General features: G+C 30.4%; 1 protein-coding gene across 10 annotated transcripts in view; it reads left to right on the top strand.

Moving 5' to 3' along the window:
- Positions 1–20,858, top strand: part of Gcn2 (eukaryotic translation initiation factor 2 alpha kinase Gcn2) — a 159,706-nt gene that overhangs the window by 125,097 nt on the left and 13,751 nt on the right. For 9 of the 10 annotated variants that reach the window (XM_076497828.1, XM_076497827.1, XM_076497830.1 and 6 more), the window contains 9 exons: positions 663–784; positions 1,851–2,002; positions 2,693–2,759; positions 3,021–3,134; positions 4,195–4,350; positions 4,879–4,965; positions 5,764–5,901; positions 16,778–16,894; positions 19,491–19,625. In XM_076497828.1, coding sequence (XP_076353943.1) covers positions 663–784; positions 1,851–2,002; positions 2,693–2,759; positions 3,021–3,134; positions 4,195–4,350; positions 4,879–4,965; positions 5,764–5,901; positions 16,778–16,894; positions 19,491–19,625 — 1,088 coding nt within the window. Of the gene's footprint in view, positions 1–662; positions 785–1,850; positions 2,003–2,692; positions 2,760–3,020; positions 3,135–4,194; positions 4,351–4,878; positions 4,966–5,763; positions 5,902–8,716; positions 8,828–16,777; positions 16,895–19,490; positions 19,626–20,858 lie in introns of those variants that run through there. The other variant, XR_013027256.1, reaches the window with a different exon arrangement.

Genomic DNA, 20,858 nt, shown 5'->3' with positions numbered 1-20,858 from the left:
TCTATTGGTTATACATAACATTAAGAGTAAAAGAGGTTTTTTATAAATGCTGAAAGAGAGGATTTAACCTGTAGGTGTTACAAGAGGTTGTTAGTATTCTGTTTGATGGTTCTGTAACCAAACAACGTTGTTCACTATAAAAATTATGTTTTGTCTGAGCAAAGACAATTTTATAGAGAGGAATTTATGTTAAATTTTGTACTTATTAGAGAGGTGTTGTGTAAAAAGAGATGAGGGGGTTGTCTATAGAAAATATGTAACACTAGGGGAAATTTAGGATTTTTAAAAAAATATATGTTCTTATAAAATTAATAATGTAATACTCATACAGTATTAAAATATGGGTTATTAGTTTGATTTTTGTGCTGTACTAATAGTATAACATAAACAAAAAATAGTTTAATTAAATTTTGAATGTAAGTTACTAAAACCTCATGATACCTGCAGTTAAGGATGCCTGTGGAATTTGAGTTAATGTCTAGATGGTTAACAGTTGCAAACATTCTATGATTTATATTGATGTAAAGTTTCTTAAAATTAATTGAAAAGTTACTGGCCTTAGATTTTAATTACTTTTGATAAATCTAAATTTCAGATTAAGAGGTTTTGTTTTTACAACCCATTCATTCATATATGTATATAATGTTTTTGCCTATTTTCAGGTGCTTTTTATCTTTCTGTGCCAACTCTGATGCCCAAGTCTGATATCAATGAGCAGAATGACCTATGTGTCCATCTTATGGATCATGCTGGAGGAATAGTAACATTACCATATGATCTGAGAGTATGTTTGTTTTTGAATATTAGTATATTTTAAAAGGTATTAGTTACCAGTACAACTGTTCTTAGTGTATTGTAGTTTTTATCACTATCCTCATTTTCGTAAGTTTATAAACTATTTTTATGTTGTTATACACATCTGCTAATGTATTTTTTAGCAACTGAACCAAACATGGCCCAGTGGTTAGCATGCCAGACTGTGTGTGTCTCAGGTTTGCATCCTATTACTTTTATCAAGATCTTTCATTCTGCACAAATTCCACTATTGGTCTGGCAATGCTAGAAACCAGGGTTTGAAACCCATAGTGGGCAGAGCACAGATAGCCTGTTATGTAGCAGTTCTAAGTTTATTATTTTGCATCTGGTTTACATCCTGTAATATTACTTTCTGAACTCTGCATTGGTTCTATCGTTTTATGTACATAGTAAATTATTTATACTTGATATCTATAAGCTGTACACTGGTTTGAATTATTAAAATTCTTAGTGCCCAATGAAAACCCTAAATATTAATTTTGGAGTCCTGAAATTATCCTGAATTCCAAATAATTAAAATAATACTCTCCAATAATTTAAAAGATATAAATCTGAAAAGAACATTACTTAATCTTTAAATCAGTATTTTGAGGATGCAGTTTTATTTAAATTCAGTGTGAAATGAATTAGGAAGTGCTGAAGAGTAAGTTTGTGTACTGTGATAAGAATTCTGTATGTGCATTAATACTATTGATTTATCTTATTTGATTGAAACAAGATATTATGCTCAAATAATGGCACTTATAACATAAGAAATCAACCGTAAGGTGTTGTATAAATTAAATGCATCTTTTTTTCTACTTTATGTCATATTTAAAATACATATTCTACTTGAAATGATAAAGATAAGAAACATATAAGTACAATTAGTATATTGGTTTTTGAACTAGGTCAAGAATTTGTATTATGTTGATACAGATTTTACTCTTATTCCCACTACTAAAATGGGATACAAAAGTGATGGAAAATTGTTAAATGTGTATATTTTAAGTTAAAGCTCTGCTGTACATGATTACATGTCTACATGATTTCAGGTTCCATTTGCACGTTTCATAGCTAGAAAAGAGATAAGGCAGCTGAAGCGGTATGATTTGGGAAAAGTATTTCGTGAGAGAAAAGTATATGGTTGTCATCCTCGTGAGCTGTATGAATGTGCTTTTGATATTGTAACTCCAAGTCAAGGAAGGTGGGGTTCTTATTATGAAAGTGTGCTGATATATTGTTTTTTTTTATGTCTTATCTAATTGTTGGATCTTATTTGATCCAATTTTTTCATGTGTTACAAACTAGAGTTGTTGTTTTAATGTACATGTTTTATTTATCTTATAGTTATATACCTATCTTCTGGTACGTTTTTTGTCTTTCTATGCCAACTACTACATTAAATACTATGTTATTGGTGTAGTACTTAGTTTATATTTCATATTAAAATGAGGATACAATTAAAACCCTTATAAAAATTAGTATTCTCAAACCTGTGGTAACCTTCAATGAATAAAACTGTAAGGTTAAAAACAAAAGAAATTGATGGGATTACAGTAAAAATGAAATTGGTACTCTATTACTGTTTGCATTTAAACACAGGAAATAACCAATTCAGTAATTAGGTTTGTGTTTGACATCTTATTGTTGTCATTAGTATTTCTAGAATTTTATTTCTTTTATGTTTATCTTTTTGAAATGATTTGAAACTTATCTAATATGGACAGCTTTCTGAAATTCTGTTATACAATTTAATTTTAATAAAACTAGTTGATGTTGAATCAACATTTACTTGATTTATCATTAAGAGAAGAAAAAATGTTTAATTTTGAAAGCACTGACATTACATATTGATGGTGAATAGTTTCATTTTTGATTGATATTTATTTGTTAGCCTTCTTCCTGATGCTGAAGTACTGTTTGTTGTCTCAGAAATAATTGATGCCTACCCAGCACTTCAGGTACATTTCACATTCATTATAGTAAGTTCTTAAACTTGGAAGTACTTTGTTTACAAATTGTCATTATTCAAAGGTAATCACATCAGAATTGGTTGTCTGAGATAATCTTATTCAGTGATTGTTTTTAATTGTAATTAGTACTTTTATAATTAACAAATTCTGTACTTAAAATGATATAGAGATAAAAGTTTAATCTTATGATTTGATATAACTTTAGGTTCTTGCACTGTGATTGATAATTAATATTAATTATTTTATTAGTCACATTCCTACCTCCGGTTGAACCACGTTTCCCTTTTGAAGGCTGTTCTACTTTATTGTGGTGTACAAGATGAGAAACACTTGGAAGTTTATAGAATTCTTAGTGGGAGAATGGTAAATGTAGCACACTGATATTTCTTGTTCCTTTTTTTTATATATAGGTATTGCTAAATTGCATCAACTGTTTAAGACTTAGAATGAAACTTAACACACACTATTTGTATGAAATTTATTAGAACCAAAAGATTGTTTCTGTTATTTTTATATATCATCACTGAAGCCAGAATTTAACAGTGTCTACACCTGAAATAACGTTTTAGTATGTGATAATTAATTGTGGTACAATCAATTTGAAAAATAATCCCATATTTATACACTTAAACTTTGAATTTACACCTGTGAAAAAGTTACATAGGACATTTAGAATAAAAAATAAATGTCGATTAAAAAAAGAAGAAATAAATAACACCTAAATGAAAGTATGGTGATAGTCACGACTCATAAAAATGTGACAGTAAAGTCAGAACTAATGAAGGTGTACAGATTAAGTCACAACAGATAACACTGTAGAGATAATTACAACTGATGAAGGTGTACAGATTAAATCAACAGATAACACTGTAGAGGTAATTACGACTGATGAAGGTGTGGAAGTAAATTTACAACAGATAATACTATAGATATAATTACGACTGATGAAGGTTTGGAGGTAAAATCACAACTGAATACTCCATTAATCAAGAAGCTTAGTCATTTTTATGATAGCTTTTTATCTTAGATATTAAAGTGAAAAATTTTACTTCATAATTATTAAAATAATTAAAAAGGTTCCTGTAGTTTTATGTTTAAAACAGGAGAGACTTGGATCAAAGAAAAAAATAGAGAACATAAATTAGAGGTAACATCAATTGTTTTTCAGCAAAAGTTGTCAAATGGTTTATTGATAATGCTGGAGAAGTTAAGCTCATAAAGATTATTATACATCTCAGTTTATTTTTTTCATTAGACAGTTTATCATATTATAAAATCAAATGCTGCTCTAAGTTAATTATGTATGTTTATAAATTATTCTTTATTATCAGGTGTTTGGTTTTTGTGTCTTTTTGGTGTTAAATTAATGCAGAATTAATAATCTCCTTTAGTATGTGCTGAATACATTTATTATGTTTTTCAGAATGCAAACATGACCAAATTTCAAATCCAGAGTCAGCTTATAAACCTGTCTTTATCTGACCAGACTGTGGCTTCACTGTACCAGTTTATAGAAATTGAAACTTCATTACAGAAACTTCATTCAGTATTACAACCTATCATAAAGAAGAAAGGACAGGTATCCATTTTTGAAGCACATTAGATTGATTTTTAGGTTTGAAGTTAGATTCATGTATAATCAACTGCTGTATGTAGATATTTAATGATTGTTAAAAAGAAATGAAACAGTTGAAATATTTTTAACGTTATTCATTTTGTTATGGGTACTTGGAGAATTCCTTACTAAAATGCCTAACCTGGATGTGGTAGGGAATTGGACAGGTATGTTTCCTGAATGCAAGTTTATATCAAACTGAGTACAATATGTAATAGTTTTAGTAAACTGTGATACATAAAACAATAATTTACCTAACTTACTTTTAAAAATTCCAGGTCTTAAAATAAAGGGGATTAAAAGTTACGATCTAGAAATATTTAGATACAGTATTGCATTATGTGTAGAGATGACAGACCCTGAAAATGAGCATGTATTAAGAAAACAAAATATTTTTGGCTGTTATTTAAATATTAAATTTTTTGTGTGATAAGTATGTTATGCAAGATTTATTTAACCATATTTTATAGAAACTTTATCTTTATAACATAGGTTGCATTTTTGGCAAAACAAGCTCTCCATGAATTGGAAGTCATTGTCTCTCATTTGATAGCTTTGGGTGTAAACTCAAAAATCAATGTAAGTGTTAGTATGGTAAGAATTAGGGGGAAAAGTATAGATTTGGTTCTAACCTTACTTTTGTGTATTATAAATGTGGAGTAATTTCTGAAGTGAATTAAGGGGGATATTCAGTTCATTCTGATTTATTAGTTTTAAACATATTTATTCATTTATCAAAATAAAAATAACAAAAAATTTAGGTATCACTTTACTTATTACATATACGCAGAGGCACTGTATTAGGTGAGATGATTCCTCTTCAGTATCAGATTTTGATTAGTACCAGAATAAATACATTAAGTATAAAACTTTCATATCATTTAAAAGAAACCAAGCACTATTTCTAGTGAAGTAAATATTTTCTCAGCAAATCTAAGATATTAAAAATGATTTTTCTTGAGAGAATATTTACAAAATCTTAATAGAAATTTGAAAGTTCTTCCAAAAGTATCACAAAGTATTATGTGATAACAATTGTGAAAAGGTGTAGTTTAATTTTTTACAGATACAAGTATGAACTGTTTTAATCTTATATTTATTATACTATTTTAAATTATTCCTATTTTGGATTTTAGCACAAGTTAAAATGCAAAGAAAAATTAGCTTGTCTGAAATGTTATCTCCAGCTGATTTTTTCCTTCATAAATTTCTAGAAGACAAATGTTGTGTGACAGTTTTTGTTAATAGTTTTGTGCACATTTTCATAATACTTGGAGAGCACATATGATTACTACTATAGATAAAAACTACAAAAAGATATGATGAAGGAAGTTCTACTTTTGTAATGAACATTATATATATTGTATTTCCGTGCAGATAGTGGTTGCTCCATCTTTGGTATATAAAATTAACAACTTCTCTGGAGTATTGTTCCAATTTGTATGTCAATTAAAGAAAAAAAACAGAAAAAGTGGTATGGAAGTGTTGGCTGCTGGTGGGAGATACGATAATCTTGTAAGTGTATACCTTCCATCTTTTTTAACATGTTGTAATACATCTTCATGTTTGACATGGGTAACATGTGAATGCACCAATGTTAAATATGTGCAACACACTGTAAGTCTCCTTGTAATCTACAGGGTGTTCGGAAAGTCACTGTGCAGTTTTGTAATTATATTTTATTCAGTCTATTTCAAGCCAGCAACTGATAACAGTGTTTAGAAACAAAATAAGAAGGATCCAGGCCTGTATTGATGCCAACGGGGGACACTTTCAACATTGTTTAGAATTGTCATTCATATTTACCTCCTGTATTCTATATTGAAACATGTCTGTTAATAAATATATAAGTGCACAGTGACGTTCCAAACACCCTGTAGATTGGCAGTATATTTTATAAAACTGATAAGCCAACATATTAATTAATTTTATTTTGAACTACATTTTTATTTAAATGTGTTTTTTTTATACATAGTTGTTTATGACTTAATGATTGTTGTTGTTTTTTGGGTTTTTTTTGGCATGTTTAATTATTTGTCTTATATAAAGTAGGACATCACTTGAGACTGGAAAAACGTTTAAAACATTATTTATATTAATTTGCCAAATACAAATACAGTTCTGGTGCTAACCTTAAAAAGGTATTCTACTTAATAAGCTTCTTTGTTCTACATGTTTCTCAGTGGGACATCATTAAGTCTTCAGATTTAATGCACAAAAATCAGAGGTTCGATTCTCCTCGGTGGACATAGCAGATAGCCCAAAGTGGCTTTGCTATAAGAACATGCACTTGTTCTGCATAACCCACAAAACTAATATCCTAGAAGAAAACACATTGAAACACTCTTTTACACATTAGTATTTACTAATTCTATTGTAAATAAGATAATACACGGTCTATGCTGGATACCTGAAAATATAATACACACTGACAGAGAATAGTGTCTCACAGTTTGTTTTGTATGCTAGCATTAATAAACAACCATTTCCTTACAAAATGTCAGATCTAAGAAAGTTTCAGCTCTGAAGAAAGTATCAAATTTGTTCATATCTAGAATATATGAAAAGATTATGACTATTCACATTTTTGTGAAGAATATAAAGAAAATAAATTATGTTTTTATCACAAAAAATGGCAGTTTTAAGTGTCAAAGTATTAACATTGGTAAATCAAATTAGGATATTGAAAACACATTAATAACATATCAGTGATAAACTGAAGTGTACTTTATTTCCATTTTCTACATTACACATAGTACCTTTAAATTTTAAACATTATTCTTTTTGTTTTCTATTAACTTATATATCATTGTCAGAACTTGCAGTAGCTCAGCTGATGCCATAAGCAGTAGTTAACATTATGCCTGTACTCTCTCTGAAGCTCCTAGAACTCTGGTTTTCAAATGAGACCCAAAACGTGAGCACTTTCAAATAAAGGAGAATAAAGCGCCTTCAAAGGTTTTGTCATTCTAGGCAGCACTCAGCATTGCATGTCTTTAATGCCAGGCCTGCCACTGTTTAATCTTTAGTTGTTGTTTTTTTTTTTATCTTTCTTCATTCTGTATTAAGTACATATTCTTTATAAGAAAAAAAAGAACTTAAGAATTCCAGTGGCTTAGTGAGATATTAATACATAATCATGTGATATTTTATTGATTTAAGAATTGGCAGAGCCAAAACTACACACAAACAACTGACAAAAGCATTACAGATTTACAATTAGGAATCAAGTTTTGTAGGTCCATTTAAAGGTTCAGGTTTGTCCAAGTCAAAAATTCAACACATGATAAAAAAACATAAATTTTATTTTCAGTGGTGGCTTGTAAATATGATGGTGTTTACAGTCAGTTTTGAGAGATTAGTAAATTTTGATTAGGTTGGTAAAAAAAAATAACTTTTTTTTGATGTACTAATCAACCTAGCTATGTAACAATAAAATTACAGACATATAAACTTAAAAGGTTTGTTTTTCATGGGGCTAGTTTTACTTATTATGATTTTAAATTTGAATTTCTCATTCATTAGCTCTTGCTGTAATATATAATTAATGATTGAATATTCAAAATGTAACTTAGAATGCTGTCACTTATGGTTTATGCCAAAAGTTAACATACCTGTAATAATTGACTTGTAATCTGAGGGTCACAGGTTAAAATCCCTGTCACACCAAACATGCTTGCCCTTTCAGCTGTGGAGACATTATAATGTGATGGCCAATCCCACTATTCATTGGTAAAAGAGTAGCCCTAGAGTTGGCTGTGGATGGTGATGTCTAGCTGCCTTCTCTCTAGTCTTAACTGTTAAATTAGGGACAGCTAACACATATAGCCCTTGAGTAGCTTTGCACAAAATTCAAAACAAATCCAAACCTATAATAATTCCTGTGATTCCATTGCACATTTGCTAGTTTAGTCCAGGGTAAATTATATGTTTTTTGCATGTGAGTGATTTGAACTTAAATTACTTTAAATGTGGTGACCAATTTTATACCATGAAAGTAGGAACACCTATAGTTTCTTGTTTGTCTTTCCATTACTTACCACAGAGCCACTCCAATCAACCTGAATAAAGTAACTAAATTTTAATATACATATAATTTTTTTTCCTGAACAGTGATATGATGCTACTATTTATTGATGGAATTTTGTCACACAAATGTGTCCTTAAACAATTTTTAAACAGTTATTCTTATTATAAAATAAGGTTAGGTAATAATAAAGTACATAATAAACACACTGTGTCTGTTTTAACATCAATTAACTATAACATAGCAATATAGTAATATCAGTTTCTTGTATTGCACTAATATGCTATTTTTTTTATTAAACAGCTAATATACGAAATATATCACTCCAGATGGGACTTTTATCTAATCTGTTGAGCCATTTTTCAGGACCACACCAGGAGTTTATTCAACGAGGAAATTCTTTTGCTTTTTGTTGTAAGAAATGGTTTTATCTTTCAGTGATTTCAACTTCAGTTTTTGGTATTTTCTCACAATCCAGGCAATGTACTGATCTTCTAGGTAATTGGTCTGATATAGAAGATGGTCATGTGTATCCTCTACAACATGTGTGATGGGCATTCTGTTTTACCAGTGCAGATTTTTGTGAATAAAGAATGTATGAATAATGATTTGTTCTTTTTTAATGTGTTGGAAATCACTGTTTTTATTGGAAATTTGATATTATTTGTGGATTCAAATGGTTATTTATATATTTGTGATTTGTTGTATATAGTGTCTCTTCTTATCTTTAATTTTTTTGGTAATAGGATTTCTCAGCTATCTTAATCTGTGAAAAGGCTATCACATTCTTTTGATCCAAGATTTCAAGGAGATAGGTCATGTCTTTAGTCTGCCCAAAGTTTCATACTTTTTTCAGACCTAAATACATCTCAGTTACTAAGCTTGATAAATTATAAGAGAATTCAGTGGTATCACTGTAGTTATGTATGATTTTTTGATTATTCATCTGTGTATATAAGACATAAAAATGTTTGATATCCTCGACATGTGAAATTTTAAAAGGCTCAGTAACCTATATCCAACAGCAACTGAGTACAAAAGAAGAGATAATTGTTTACCTTACTTCTTGATTTATTGTTCTGTATTTAAAGAAAAATACATTTAATTTGTTTCTAAGTAGTAATAATGTATGTATATAATGTATAATAATTGAAATGTGACTATATATTACAAAATACTAGTCCATTAAAACACAGCCAACACAGGGAAGACTGAAGGTCAGTTTTATATTACTGGATATGTAACATGAGTGCACATACACTGCATCAATGCAACTTATGTAATGTTAGCTTGGCATAACTGGAAGGTTAATATAAAAAAAATATATATATATATATATATATAGTGTTATGAGACTTAAGCTACTTAGACTAAAGATTTGTATTTTCATGTTATAATATGTAGTCATTCTAGCACAGGGGTTCCCAACCGGTGGGACCCACAAGTACCCACAAGTAGTCAGTGTAAGATCTACAGTTGCCAAAGCGTTCATTATTCAACATTTTTATTTTATTTTAACAAGGAGATAAGTAAGCAGTAGAGGTGAGTTGTATCCATGGCTAAACGGTGCAGATACTCAGAATGCTACCTCAACATTGGCTTCAACACTGTGCTCACCAACGACGGCATCGAGAAACCACAGTGTGTTTTGTGCCATGCTGTCCTGAGTGCAGAGTTAATGAAACCATCAAAACTCAAGCGTCATCTCGAGACAAAACATCCAGAACACGCAAAGAAGGGTTTGGATTTCTTCAAACGGCATGAACGGTGTCTTAAAAGCCAAAGAATCGATAGAAGTGGGTCGTTTCAGCAGCAGAGTGCAGCCGTAGTGGAAGCTTCATATGAGATTGCATTCAAAATTGCTAAACAAAAAAAGCCTCAAACGATTGGAGAAACACTTCTTAAACCCTGCATGATGAAAGCAGTAAATCTTATTCTTGGAGAAGCCAGTGCAAAGAAGATGCAGCAAGTATCCCTGTCAAATAATACTATACAGAGGCACATTTCTAAAATGTCTATGGATGTGAAGGAACAGGTTTTGACTGAAATCAAGGGTTCCCCTTTGTCTCCTTTCAGCTCAACGATTCAACAGATGCGAGTTCATGTTCTCAGTTGCTTGTCTTCGTGAGATACATTAATTCAAGTGACATCAAAGACGAATTCTTATTCTGCAGTGCACTTGAAACCACAACAAAGCTGATGATGTCATGGAAAAGTTTCAACTTTTTTCAAGACGAAGATCTTCAATGGGAAAACGTGTGTGGGGTTTGTACGGATGGGGCACCGCTATGCTGGGATCGAAATCAGGATTCCAGTCGAGTGAAGAAGCTAGCACCTCAAGCAAAGGGCATCCACTGCATGATTCACCGATATGCTCTCGCCAGTAAGACTCTCCCTGCCTCTCTGCAGGAAGTGCTTGAATCTGTAATCAAAATTGTAAATTATGTGAAGACTCAACACTCACCTATTCAAAGAACTATGCAAAGACATGAATGCTGACCACGAAGTCCTTCTCTTCTACACAGCAGTACGTTGGTTGTCGAAAGGAAACGTTATTAATTGTGTCTTTGAAATGAAAGATGAAATAAAGCTATTCCTGGAGACTCAAGAAAGGAAAGATCTTGTAGCTCACTTCGAAGATGAAGCATGGAATAAAATGGTTGTGTACCTAGCCAACATTTTTGACCAGCTGAACAAGCTCAATTTGAAGCTTCAAGGAAGGGAAACACATGTTCTCCTTTTTCAAGATAGTCTTCGGGCCAAACTGCAGAACTGGCATCGGAAAACCAATCTTGGAAACATCGCTATGTTTGAAAAACTTTGTGGAGTGACGGATGAGTCTCAGATCCAACTGGATCAGTTCCTCAAGGATGAGATTACCGAACATCTTCAGTCTCTAGAAAAGGAAGTCGAGCGTTACTTCCCTGAGCTATCACAGGAACAGGAGGCCCTGGTAAGGAACCCATTTTGTACTAAACTTGATGTATCCAGCATCCCAGATGATATCCAAGATGAATTTCTGGATCTAAGGAATGACTCTTCAGCTCGTGATCTCTTCAAGGTGAAATCCGTGACTCAGTTCTGGTGTGCTATGTATCAGTCATACTCCAAAGTCATCATGATAGCTTTACGTGTCCTTGTTCCATTTTCTTCTACCTACTTGTGTGAGGCAGGATTTTCCACTCTTGTCAATATAAAAACAGAGAATAGGAACAGATTGGATGTTGGAGATGACATGAGACTGGTTCTAACAAATGCTCAGCCACGAATTTCAAAGCTTGCTGCTGAAATGCAAATTCAGGCATCTCACTAGCTGGGTTGGATAGCTGTTCAAACCTATGTTAATATTATTTTAAGAAATATATGTTCTTTTTTGTGAATTCAGGTTGGACCAATGTGATTTAATTTGCTAATAAATAATTACAGAATTTTTAAATATTTTTTTTTAGATGTATCTTTCCATCTCCTTCACAGAAAATAAAAGAAAAATTAAGCTGCTGATAGTAAGCCCTAAGTAGGGGGTCACATGGGTTTCAAACTTTTAGGTAAGGGGTTGCAAGTGCCAAAAGGTTGGGAACCCCTGTTCTAGCACAAATAAAACATAATTTATATTTAGTACTTAATTTTTTTATGATGGTTATGAGGTTGGTTAAGAGATAGACCCACGTAGTAGAGTATAGAAAATAACAAAAGATATGAAGTTTTACTGAAAACACTTTAAATGTATTTAAGAGATATTAGATATTACCCAAATAATATTTGATATTTTGGGGATGAAGAATAGATTTTTTGTAATCATAACATTAAATCATTTTACAATCACACTAGTAACAAAAGAGACTCAATATTTTCATAAAGAAATCTTTAGTAAAAATATTTCATTAAAAATCCAATTTTTTGTATGCAAGTTAATTGTAATATTTACTGAAGGTCTACCAGATTTTGTGAAGATACACTTGCAGTATCAAAAGTTATAATGCAAACACTTAATGTGCTCAAATGTGTAAATGACCTTGTATATTATACTCATCCCATTCTAATAAGGTTAAATAGCTTAAGTATAGGGTAAAACAGGGGATACCTGCCAATGATAGAAAATTATTAAATGCCTGTAACGTGTAGAGAAACAATGCTTTGTTCACTATACAATTGTAATTGGTGTCTTTAGGGAGTCAACCTGATACTGTGTAAAAAGTGGAGGAAAAAAAATACACATAATATTAAAATTTATTACATGTATTTATTGAATAATTTCTTTAAAAGACACAAAGGTTTATTTAAAGTGATGTTTTAGATATATACGTTTTATTTTAGAAAGCTGCATTTTCTTTATTTTCTTTTATACTAGTAAAATTTAATATGTGCATTGTGGGGTTGTCTTAGTCAAGGCATGTATTTGCCTATTGCATTGTATTATATACAGATACTTTAATTACATAGAAATTATAAATGCTCACTGTATTTTGAAACAAATCTCCATGACAATCTCCATCTGTAGCTTAACATTTACGTCTCCAGCTAATACGATCAAATAGTAAATAGTTACAGTAAATCACTGTGTGCTGTATGAGCTTGTCTCTCACAAAAGATATCATTAAGTCATAGTTTAAAAGATAGCATAAAGCTCAGTTTCAAGCACTGATTTGGTAATGCTGGTGATTTACAATCTTAAGTGACCAATTATAGCCCAAACTATCTAAATTGTAAATGTTATAGATACTGTGGACAGAGTAGCCCTTGTTGAAGCAGACTAGAAGGTGTGGCAAACTTTGTGCAAGCAGGAGATGGAAAAAATAATGACAGTTCTTGGCAAAAGTGAGGCAGAAATTTTGTAGCTATATATTTTATTCAGAAAGTAATTAGTTTTGAATAAAATATGCAGCACAGATAGCTCACCAAAGTTTAGAGTCACCACAGTGTGAGAGGGTTCTAGAAGTGCTATGACCCAAACTCTATCAGAAATGGACGAGGAGGTGTATTAGTGTAACCAATTCATAATGAAAGAAGTTTTATTAACAATTTCCAATAACTAATTTTATTTGTGAATAAGATCATTTAACAGCTTACCACTACTTTATGTGGATGAATACATTACTATAGATAAATGCTTCTTTAGCATATGAAAATGATAGTTACAGTGGGCTTAATGGATGATGGTTGGGAGGTATACTAGTTAATTTAGATAATTGGTTTGGACACTTTATGCTTGTAAAATTTGTTTACTGGGCTACCAGTTAGTGCCTTCCTGCCATAATGGGAGCTCGAATGCTAACTTCTAGGGGTAAGCCTGTTTAACTCATTCACCCCCCAGATGGTAGTACATTGTTTTTATTTTTTCTTCTTCTCTACTTTAGAGAGCACAACTTTCTGCAGGCAGTGAAGGATAATATAGATGTTGGATTGAGCACTCAAGTCTTGTTCTCCTAATTTTTATTTCTATTGCCATCTCTTTATTTTATTTCTTTATGTGAAACTGGCTACTGGAGGTTAAGACTGAAAGTGTATTCTCACTGCAGTGTGAGTCGTATTTCACAGTCACCTCTATAACCTAGGATGAATTTTATATCCCACATTATATCTTGTATGCTGGGATCTTTGCAGTTGGTGCAGCATTTTTTATTTTTGTTTTGGCTTCTTTTTGGTTATAACAAACTAATATATACACATATATATAAACTTAAGAAACTATAAAGCCTGCATGTGTATATATAGATATAATTACTAGCCAGTATGCATCACATGTGCATGCATGTATAAAACTCATGCAGTTACAAAACTCACTCCATTCATCATTCCAGTAAAATTCAGTAGTCCGTCCAATCCAGTGTTTACAGGCTCCCCATAGAACTCCAGGTGATAAGTATAGTAGCTATGAATATTTTACAAGTATATACATGTGTCATGTTGACGACCATGCATTATAGCGATCGCATATACAATACCACTACCAATGATAACACTGTGGCAATGATATCGAGAGCAAGTCTTCCAATCTGCATGAAGCCAATCAAAGTAAATCTTGCTAACATCATGAAGTTAAGATAGGGATTTGTAGTTTGAGTTAAATAATGTTTACAGTATCTCCAGTCTTGTATGCTTGCTTCTTTTTTTATTTTTTTACTATTTACAGTTTCATAAATTTTCAATTTTTTTATTTATCTTCTGTTTCAAAAATTTAAGTTTGTTTACTTTTTTTGCAACTGCATTTTCACTTTAAGTTAGCTATCTTGTTCCTGTATTTTTTACTATACCTATTCCTCTTTTTAAATTAACAATTTTTAATAATCTTGTTGGATATGAATATTTGTTATTAGACATTTGCCACCTATCCACTTCAGGTGTAACTAGTACCAGTCAGTAATAATGGTCTGAAATATGCATCTAACATAATGATGATTGATGTAAAACAACTGAAAAACTTAAAAATAAGCATGTTTATCTTGGGAGTTCTGAAACATATAACATTGATGTGGTCAATAATGCAGATGTTATGTCTACATTATTATTTCATTAGTGTATTGTGTTGAAGAATACAATAGAATTTTGTGGTTTCAATTTCTTAAAATACATTTAATTTGTATATTGCCTTTCTAGAGTTAGCAGAAAAGTTAGAACATGTCATGACAACAATTGCATAGGTCAACATTGCGTAGTGAAAGGTTATATGTCAAATTTCCTTCTCCTGATTTACAAGTTGAATTTCTTTTACTGTGATCTCATTTTACTTCACAAGTACCCAATGCAGTGTGTTGATATCAATTTTAAAACATGTTATCATTATTGTCAAATTCAACTGGAAGTTCTTGCATTCATGTTCATTTCATTTTTAATCTTGAAACCAAACTCACACTGATATACCAGTAGACAAACTACATAAAGTACAAATTATATATATATATGTGGCCTAATTCATAATATTTTACTCTTACAATTTGAAGGGTAAAAAGTGTATGTATGCTAAACATAGAAATATTCATTTTGACTACAAAGAAGTTAAGAGTTAGAATTCATATTTATGTAAGTTTTCCTGAAATTGAGTTCCAAAAAAGCAACAAAGATTTGGAAATATTGAATAATTGACAATGAATAACATTATTAAATTTCATAATCTTAGCTTACTGTATAATCCACTGTAACCAAACATTAATACTGAATGCTTGTATGAGTAATGAGACATCATAGATTGTTTGTTAGTATTTAAGCTTTTTTCCTTACTCTTATGGGGGAGATATAATTTATCAAAATCAGTGCTTTCAATTTAAATTATAGTCTATTAGATGACTTAATGAAAGACACTGGAATAGTAGAACTGTAGGAGATTTATCTGGTTTATGTTTGTGTATTATTCTGCCATTTATATTTGGGTGCCATAGTTGTGTTCTTTCATATTTTAGACAATCTGTGGTGTTTAACACGTTAATATGCTTCAAATTATGATGCACGTGTACATTTATTTTTCTTTTACATAAAAAAACAGTCCGAATGTAGATCTTTTTGTAGAATGACAATTGAGGGACTTTTGATAGAACTACAATGCACATACCTTCAAATGTGATAAATGTAATATTTCTTGTTGTTCTCAAGCAAATGATTTTACATTTCATGTTACTGGCTGGGATTTAACTTGCACAGTTGATCCTAATCTTTTGAATAATCTCGTGGGTTTTAGTGTGAAATATAAAAAATAAAAAAAAAGGAATTTCCACTTACTCTATGTTCATAGTATACCAAATATCTATGATAGATCAACGTAAAGACATAAATCTTTTTATACATTTCCACTATATCAAGTTAATGAGCCTCCATTATGGTGGCTCAGTGGTAAGTTTGAGTATTTATAAACTGAAATTTGAAGTGCTATCCATGGAATTGGTAAAGTGCATGTAGCCCATCATGCAGCTTTGCCTTTAAAAAACAAACCATTAGTATTATTGTCAACTTCAAATCTGAAACATACTTGAAAAGTGAAAATTTATTTAATCTATTCTTCATAATAAATGTTGAGGCAAGTTTACTGGAATATTATACATACAATTTCAATAATGATGAACATGCAAACAAAAGTGGAACAATCTTCTGTGTTATATTACCTAGTTAATAGTTTTTGAAGAAAAACTGATTGCAAGACTTTTTCTTGGATGTTATTTTTTTGCACTTACATGAATCATTGTCTTGTGGAAGAAATGTGAAATCTGTGTGTTATGTAGTGCTATAACATGCAAAACCTGTAATGTTGATTCTGGCTTGTGGTATAAATGCTACTGATATTTTTTGGTTATCTTAAACCAGCTTTGATATAGTATGTAGAAAACATATAGTTTACTCATTTACCATTTCATCATTTACATTAATGATTTATTGTAGGTAAGTATGTTTCGATTACCTCAATCCAACATTAGTTCCAAAGAGATAAGTCAGTCTGCAGTAGGAGTCAGTATTGCTGTAGAAAGAATTGTTGGAGCTCTGATAGAAGATGAAGAGGTAAGGAAAATTTTTGAAACTTTGATTTCATTTTATACTTTTATTTTGCATGTTTATTTTTGCACACACCATAATGGAATATGTTTTAAGAATGTTTACTGCAAAGAGGTAATTAGAATGAACTATTACTGTAACAAATGTTTTGAAAAATTATTTACCCAACATGTTTCAGGCATAACATTTTTTTGCTATTTTGAATCTCTTCTTAGTTCTTGTTTAATTATTCACATTAACATTAATTGTATTTTATTATTTATGATTTTCATTTCATGATATTTTAAATTTCTTCATGCATTTGATGCTGCTTTGAAGTATTTTAATCCTAATTTACTGTATGTGAAATTTCTTCCACAAACATTACAGAAATATGCAAGACTTCAGCTGTATAGTGAAGAAATTTCACAAACAGTAAATTAGGATTAAAATACTTCAAAGCATTGTTCAGTTGTCTCTTATGTTTGTTATTAGAACAACAGGTATTGCCCAGAAAAGTACATGATTTATCTTGTTATTAAGAAATTTATGTTAATAAATTGTAAGTTCCCTCAAATTATAAATTTGTAAGTTATACAAATTTTTCAAAGCAAATGGCATCTTATAGAATTAATTCTGTCCAGACCACAGAAGACCATTTAGGTGTTGTGTGCACACCTGCATATCAAATTACAAAATTTCACTAAAAATAATTCTAACTATTTTGACAATTTATATTTCAAAAATGTTTCAGAATTTTTAGTTTATCATTGTGTGACATGTACTTAGTGTAATTTCTAGAGATAAAAAGGAAAAAATTAAAAATGTTTAAACTGTAATTTCTGCTCATTTTCAAGGAATCTTGTCTGAGCAACTCAGTTTTCAATTTCTAAAAAAAAATTTGGCCATTCCAAAGCATATGTGTATATTTTGTAAGAGTGTAATTTTCCTTATCTTGTTTCTTACATAATATCACTTTTCCTTTAGATGTTTTATTTATAATATTACAGTACTTTGTTACCACCTGCCATTTTATTAGATGTAAATTAATATTGACCATGAAGACATTAGTCAAAATAATAATACATAGCTTGACAAAGATAGTAATCTCCCATTTCAAAGGTTTTGTTCAAACTCACCAAAAACCCTTTGTCAGTTTTTGCTATGTATTTTACTCTTTGTAGCTGGAAATGTTGACTATTTTAATAGAATCAAAAGAAATGTGTTAATAGTTGTCAGTAAGTGTGTATGTAAATGTGATACCCCAGTTAATTAAAACTTTAAAAGATCATAAACAGCTAAAAATGTGTTTGAAGAAAGAAAAGCCCAAATAAACAGTGCAATCCAACATTTTCCCACCGTTAACATCACTATAATGGTAGGAAAATGTTGTAATGTTGTGTGCTCTTTGATCCCATTCTTAGCATTTTATAGTGTTTCACATTTGAATACCAATCAAGTTGAAAACTGACTGGATATATAAAATGCAATTTTCTTATCAACAGTAAAGAACTTTAAATTCCAAGATGAAATGAAGTATTTCTTTGAAACAATGTCTCACAAGAAAATTCTGAGAATATCACAACCTGAAAAATTGTAAAATCTAGATAATATTTAGCATATTTGCTCCAAGTTTTGTGCAGTTTTAGGTATTTGTAATGTGTGAAGGAAAACATTAATTGTTTTAGTGATACTCCTCTATTCTGGAGAGGATTAGTTTTGAACCTGGTTTTATTTCTCTTTCAGTAACTGTTATGTTTAGTGTTTTTTATTATTATTTAGTTTGTAGTAAGTTTTTTCAAAAGCATTGTTTATTTTAAATATGAAATAAGTACTTATTAATGATTATTTTTTTAATTTTCAGTTAATGAATAACATAGTTAGAACATAAATGTTCCAAGAATAAATAGAGTACATGCTACTGTTAATTAATAAGATTTTTGCTTCGATTATATTTGATTTTGTTCAAAAGTATCTTTCCTACTAGCAACATATTACCAAACTAAGTTTTTCATTTTGTTCCAATCTATACCGTAACCTCCACTGAACTGAAAGTCACATTGGTTTATGCCATTCAGAAGAACAGGAAAAAGAATTTGAATATATCACTGACCTTCCACATCTCAAAACTGAGATATAAGTAATTGCATCACACCATGGCAACTGTGGTTGATAAACAGTGATTGGTTAAATTTGATAGAACTGTAATTGTATTAAAGTTATAAGACTCAGATTTATGCTGTTTTGTTCAAATCTATTTTAGCTTTTCTCTTTAAGGGATAAAATCACTGTTATTATTAGAAACAAATCAGGAAATATCCAAACACTTATTTTTGTTAAGAGTTTACTGACCTCAGTCCAAAATCAAATGCATAAAATGAAATAAAACTTTTATTATTCAAATAACTTCAACTCTGAAATATTGTTCATTTTTTCATTGCAAGGAAAAAGGATTCTAAGTTTATATTTTCAACCTTTCTTTTTTTTATGGTGTAAGTTTGACCTTGAGGCAGGGTATATCCATGTGGGCATTATAGAATTAAAGACTTGAAATAATGTAGCTTGGAGCTCAGAATACTATGTAGCAAAATAAAATTAAACCTTTAAAACAATTTTCTTTTAGTTCCAAACCCCTAGTCTTGTGGATGTCTTAATTTGTTCTCTTGGTCATAGTCCAATGTTAAAAGAAAAATGTGTTCTGCTGAAAGATCTTTGGATGGCAGGAATAAATGCCCAAGTCATGTATGATCAAACTGAGGTATGTAAAGTGTAATCATCATTGTTCATAATATGGCTTTGGTTAAGTAACTGTTATGCAAGCTTTGTATGATCTTACTCAGTATAACCAACACAGACATCAGCAAAGCTATTTTCACTATAACTTAGAATATTCTTATTTAATCCATGTTTTGTATGATGTTTATCCAGATTGGTCACTCAGATTGTGATTTAAATTATGTATGAGATAATTGTAAAGTTTGTGTGACATTGAAACATAATGCAGACTGACAATTTAAACTACATTTATTGAAACATTGAAACATAATGCAGACTGACAATTTAAACTACATTTATTGAAACATTGAAACATAATGCAGACTGACAATTTAAACTACATTTATTGAAACATTGAAACATAATGCAGACTGACAATTTAAACTACATTTATTGAAACATTGAAACATAATGCAGACTGACAATTTAAACTACATTTATTGAAACATTGAAACATAATGCAGACTGACAATTTAAACTACATTTATTGAAACATTGAAACATAATGCAGACTGACAATTTAAACTACATTTATTGATGCAGATGAGCTCTGGCAGTGAACAAAAGATTTTCTTAGTAGCAGCATATAACAAGCAAGGTGTAAATAAATTATATTATATACATCTCTGAATGAAAAATGTTTATGTTCTAACTCGGACTGGCTCGTGTAATTCAGGTTATGTGAATCTAACTTGGGTTACAAAAACTCAACTCCAGGTTATGTATGATTGAAATTATACTGGCACTAATATAAGATGATATTTCATGTAATTCATTGTTTAACTCAAGGTAGCCAAAACTGTGGTTTAGGTTATGTAAATATGCATTATAACTTCATTACACAAAAACATATTTCCTTCGTGATGAAATGCAAGCTCACATAAATGCAATTCAGTTTGCTTGAAGTCTATCTGAAAATAAACAAATACATAGCCTGTGTTACATAAGAGGTAACCCAGGATGCTAATACATATATTCCTTATTAAATGAATGAAATTGGCACAAATGTAGCCCATATCATGTATGATGTAGCCCAGTTTACTAGTACTTCTATATCTGGTTGTGTAACTGAAGTTAGCATTGTTATAACCATTGTTATGTACAATATAACCCAGTATACTAGCACACATAGTAGAAATTTTCTTTTTACGACTTATCTTTTCAACTGTTTCTTACCTCAAGTAGCTAGAAAAGGAAATGGGTATTCATGCTAGTT

This window comes from Tachypleus tridentatus, chromosome 4 (genome assembly GCF_004210375.1).
Source record: "Tachypleus tridentatus isolate NWPU-2018 chromosome 4, ASM421037v1, whole genome shotgun sequence".
Classification (NCBI taxonomy): Eukaryota; Metazoa; Arthropoda; class Merostomata; order Xiphosura; family Limulidae; genus Tachypleus; species Tachypleus tridentatus.
This window is presented reverse-complemented; position numbering and strand designations above follow the sequence as displayed.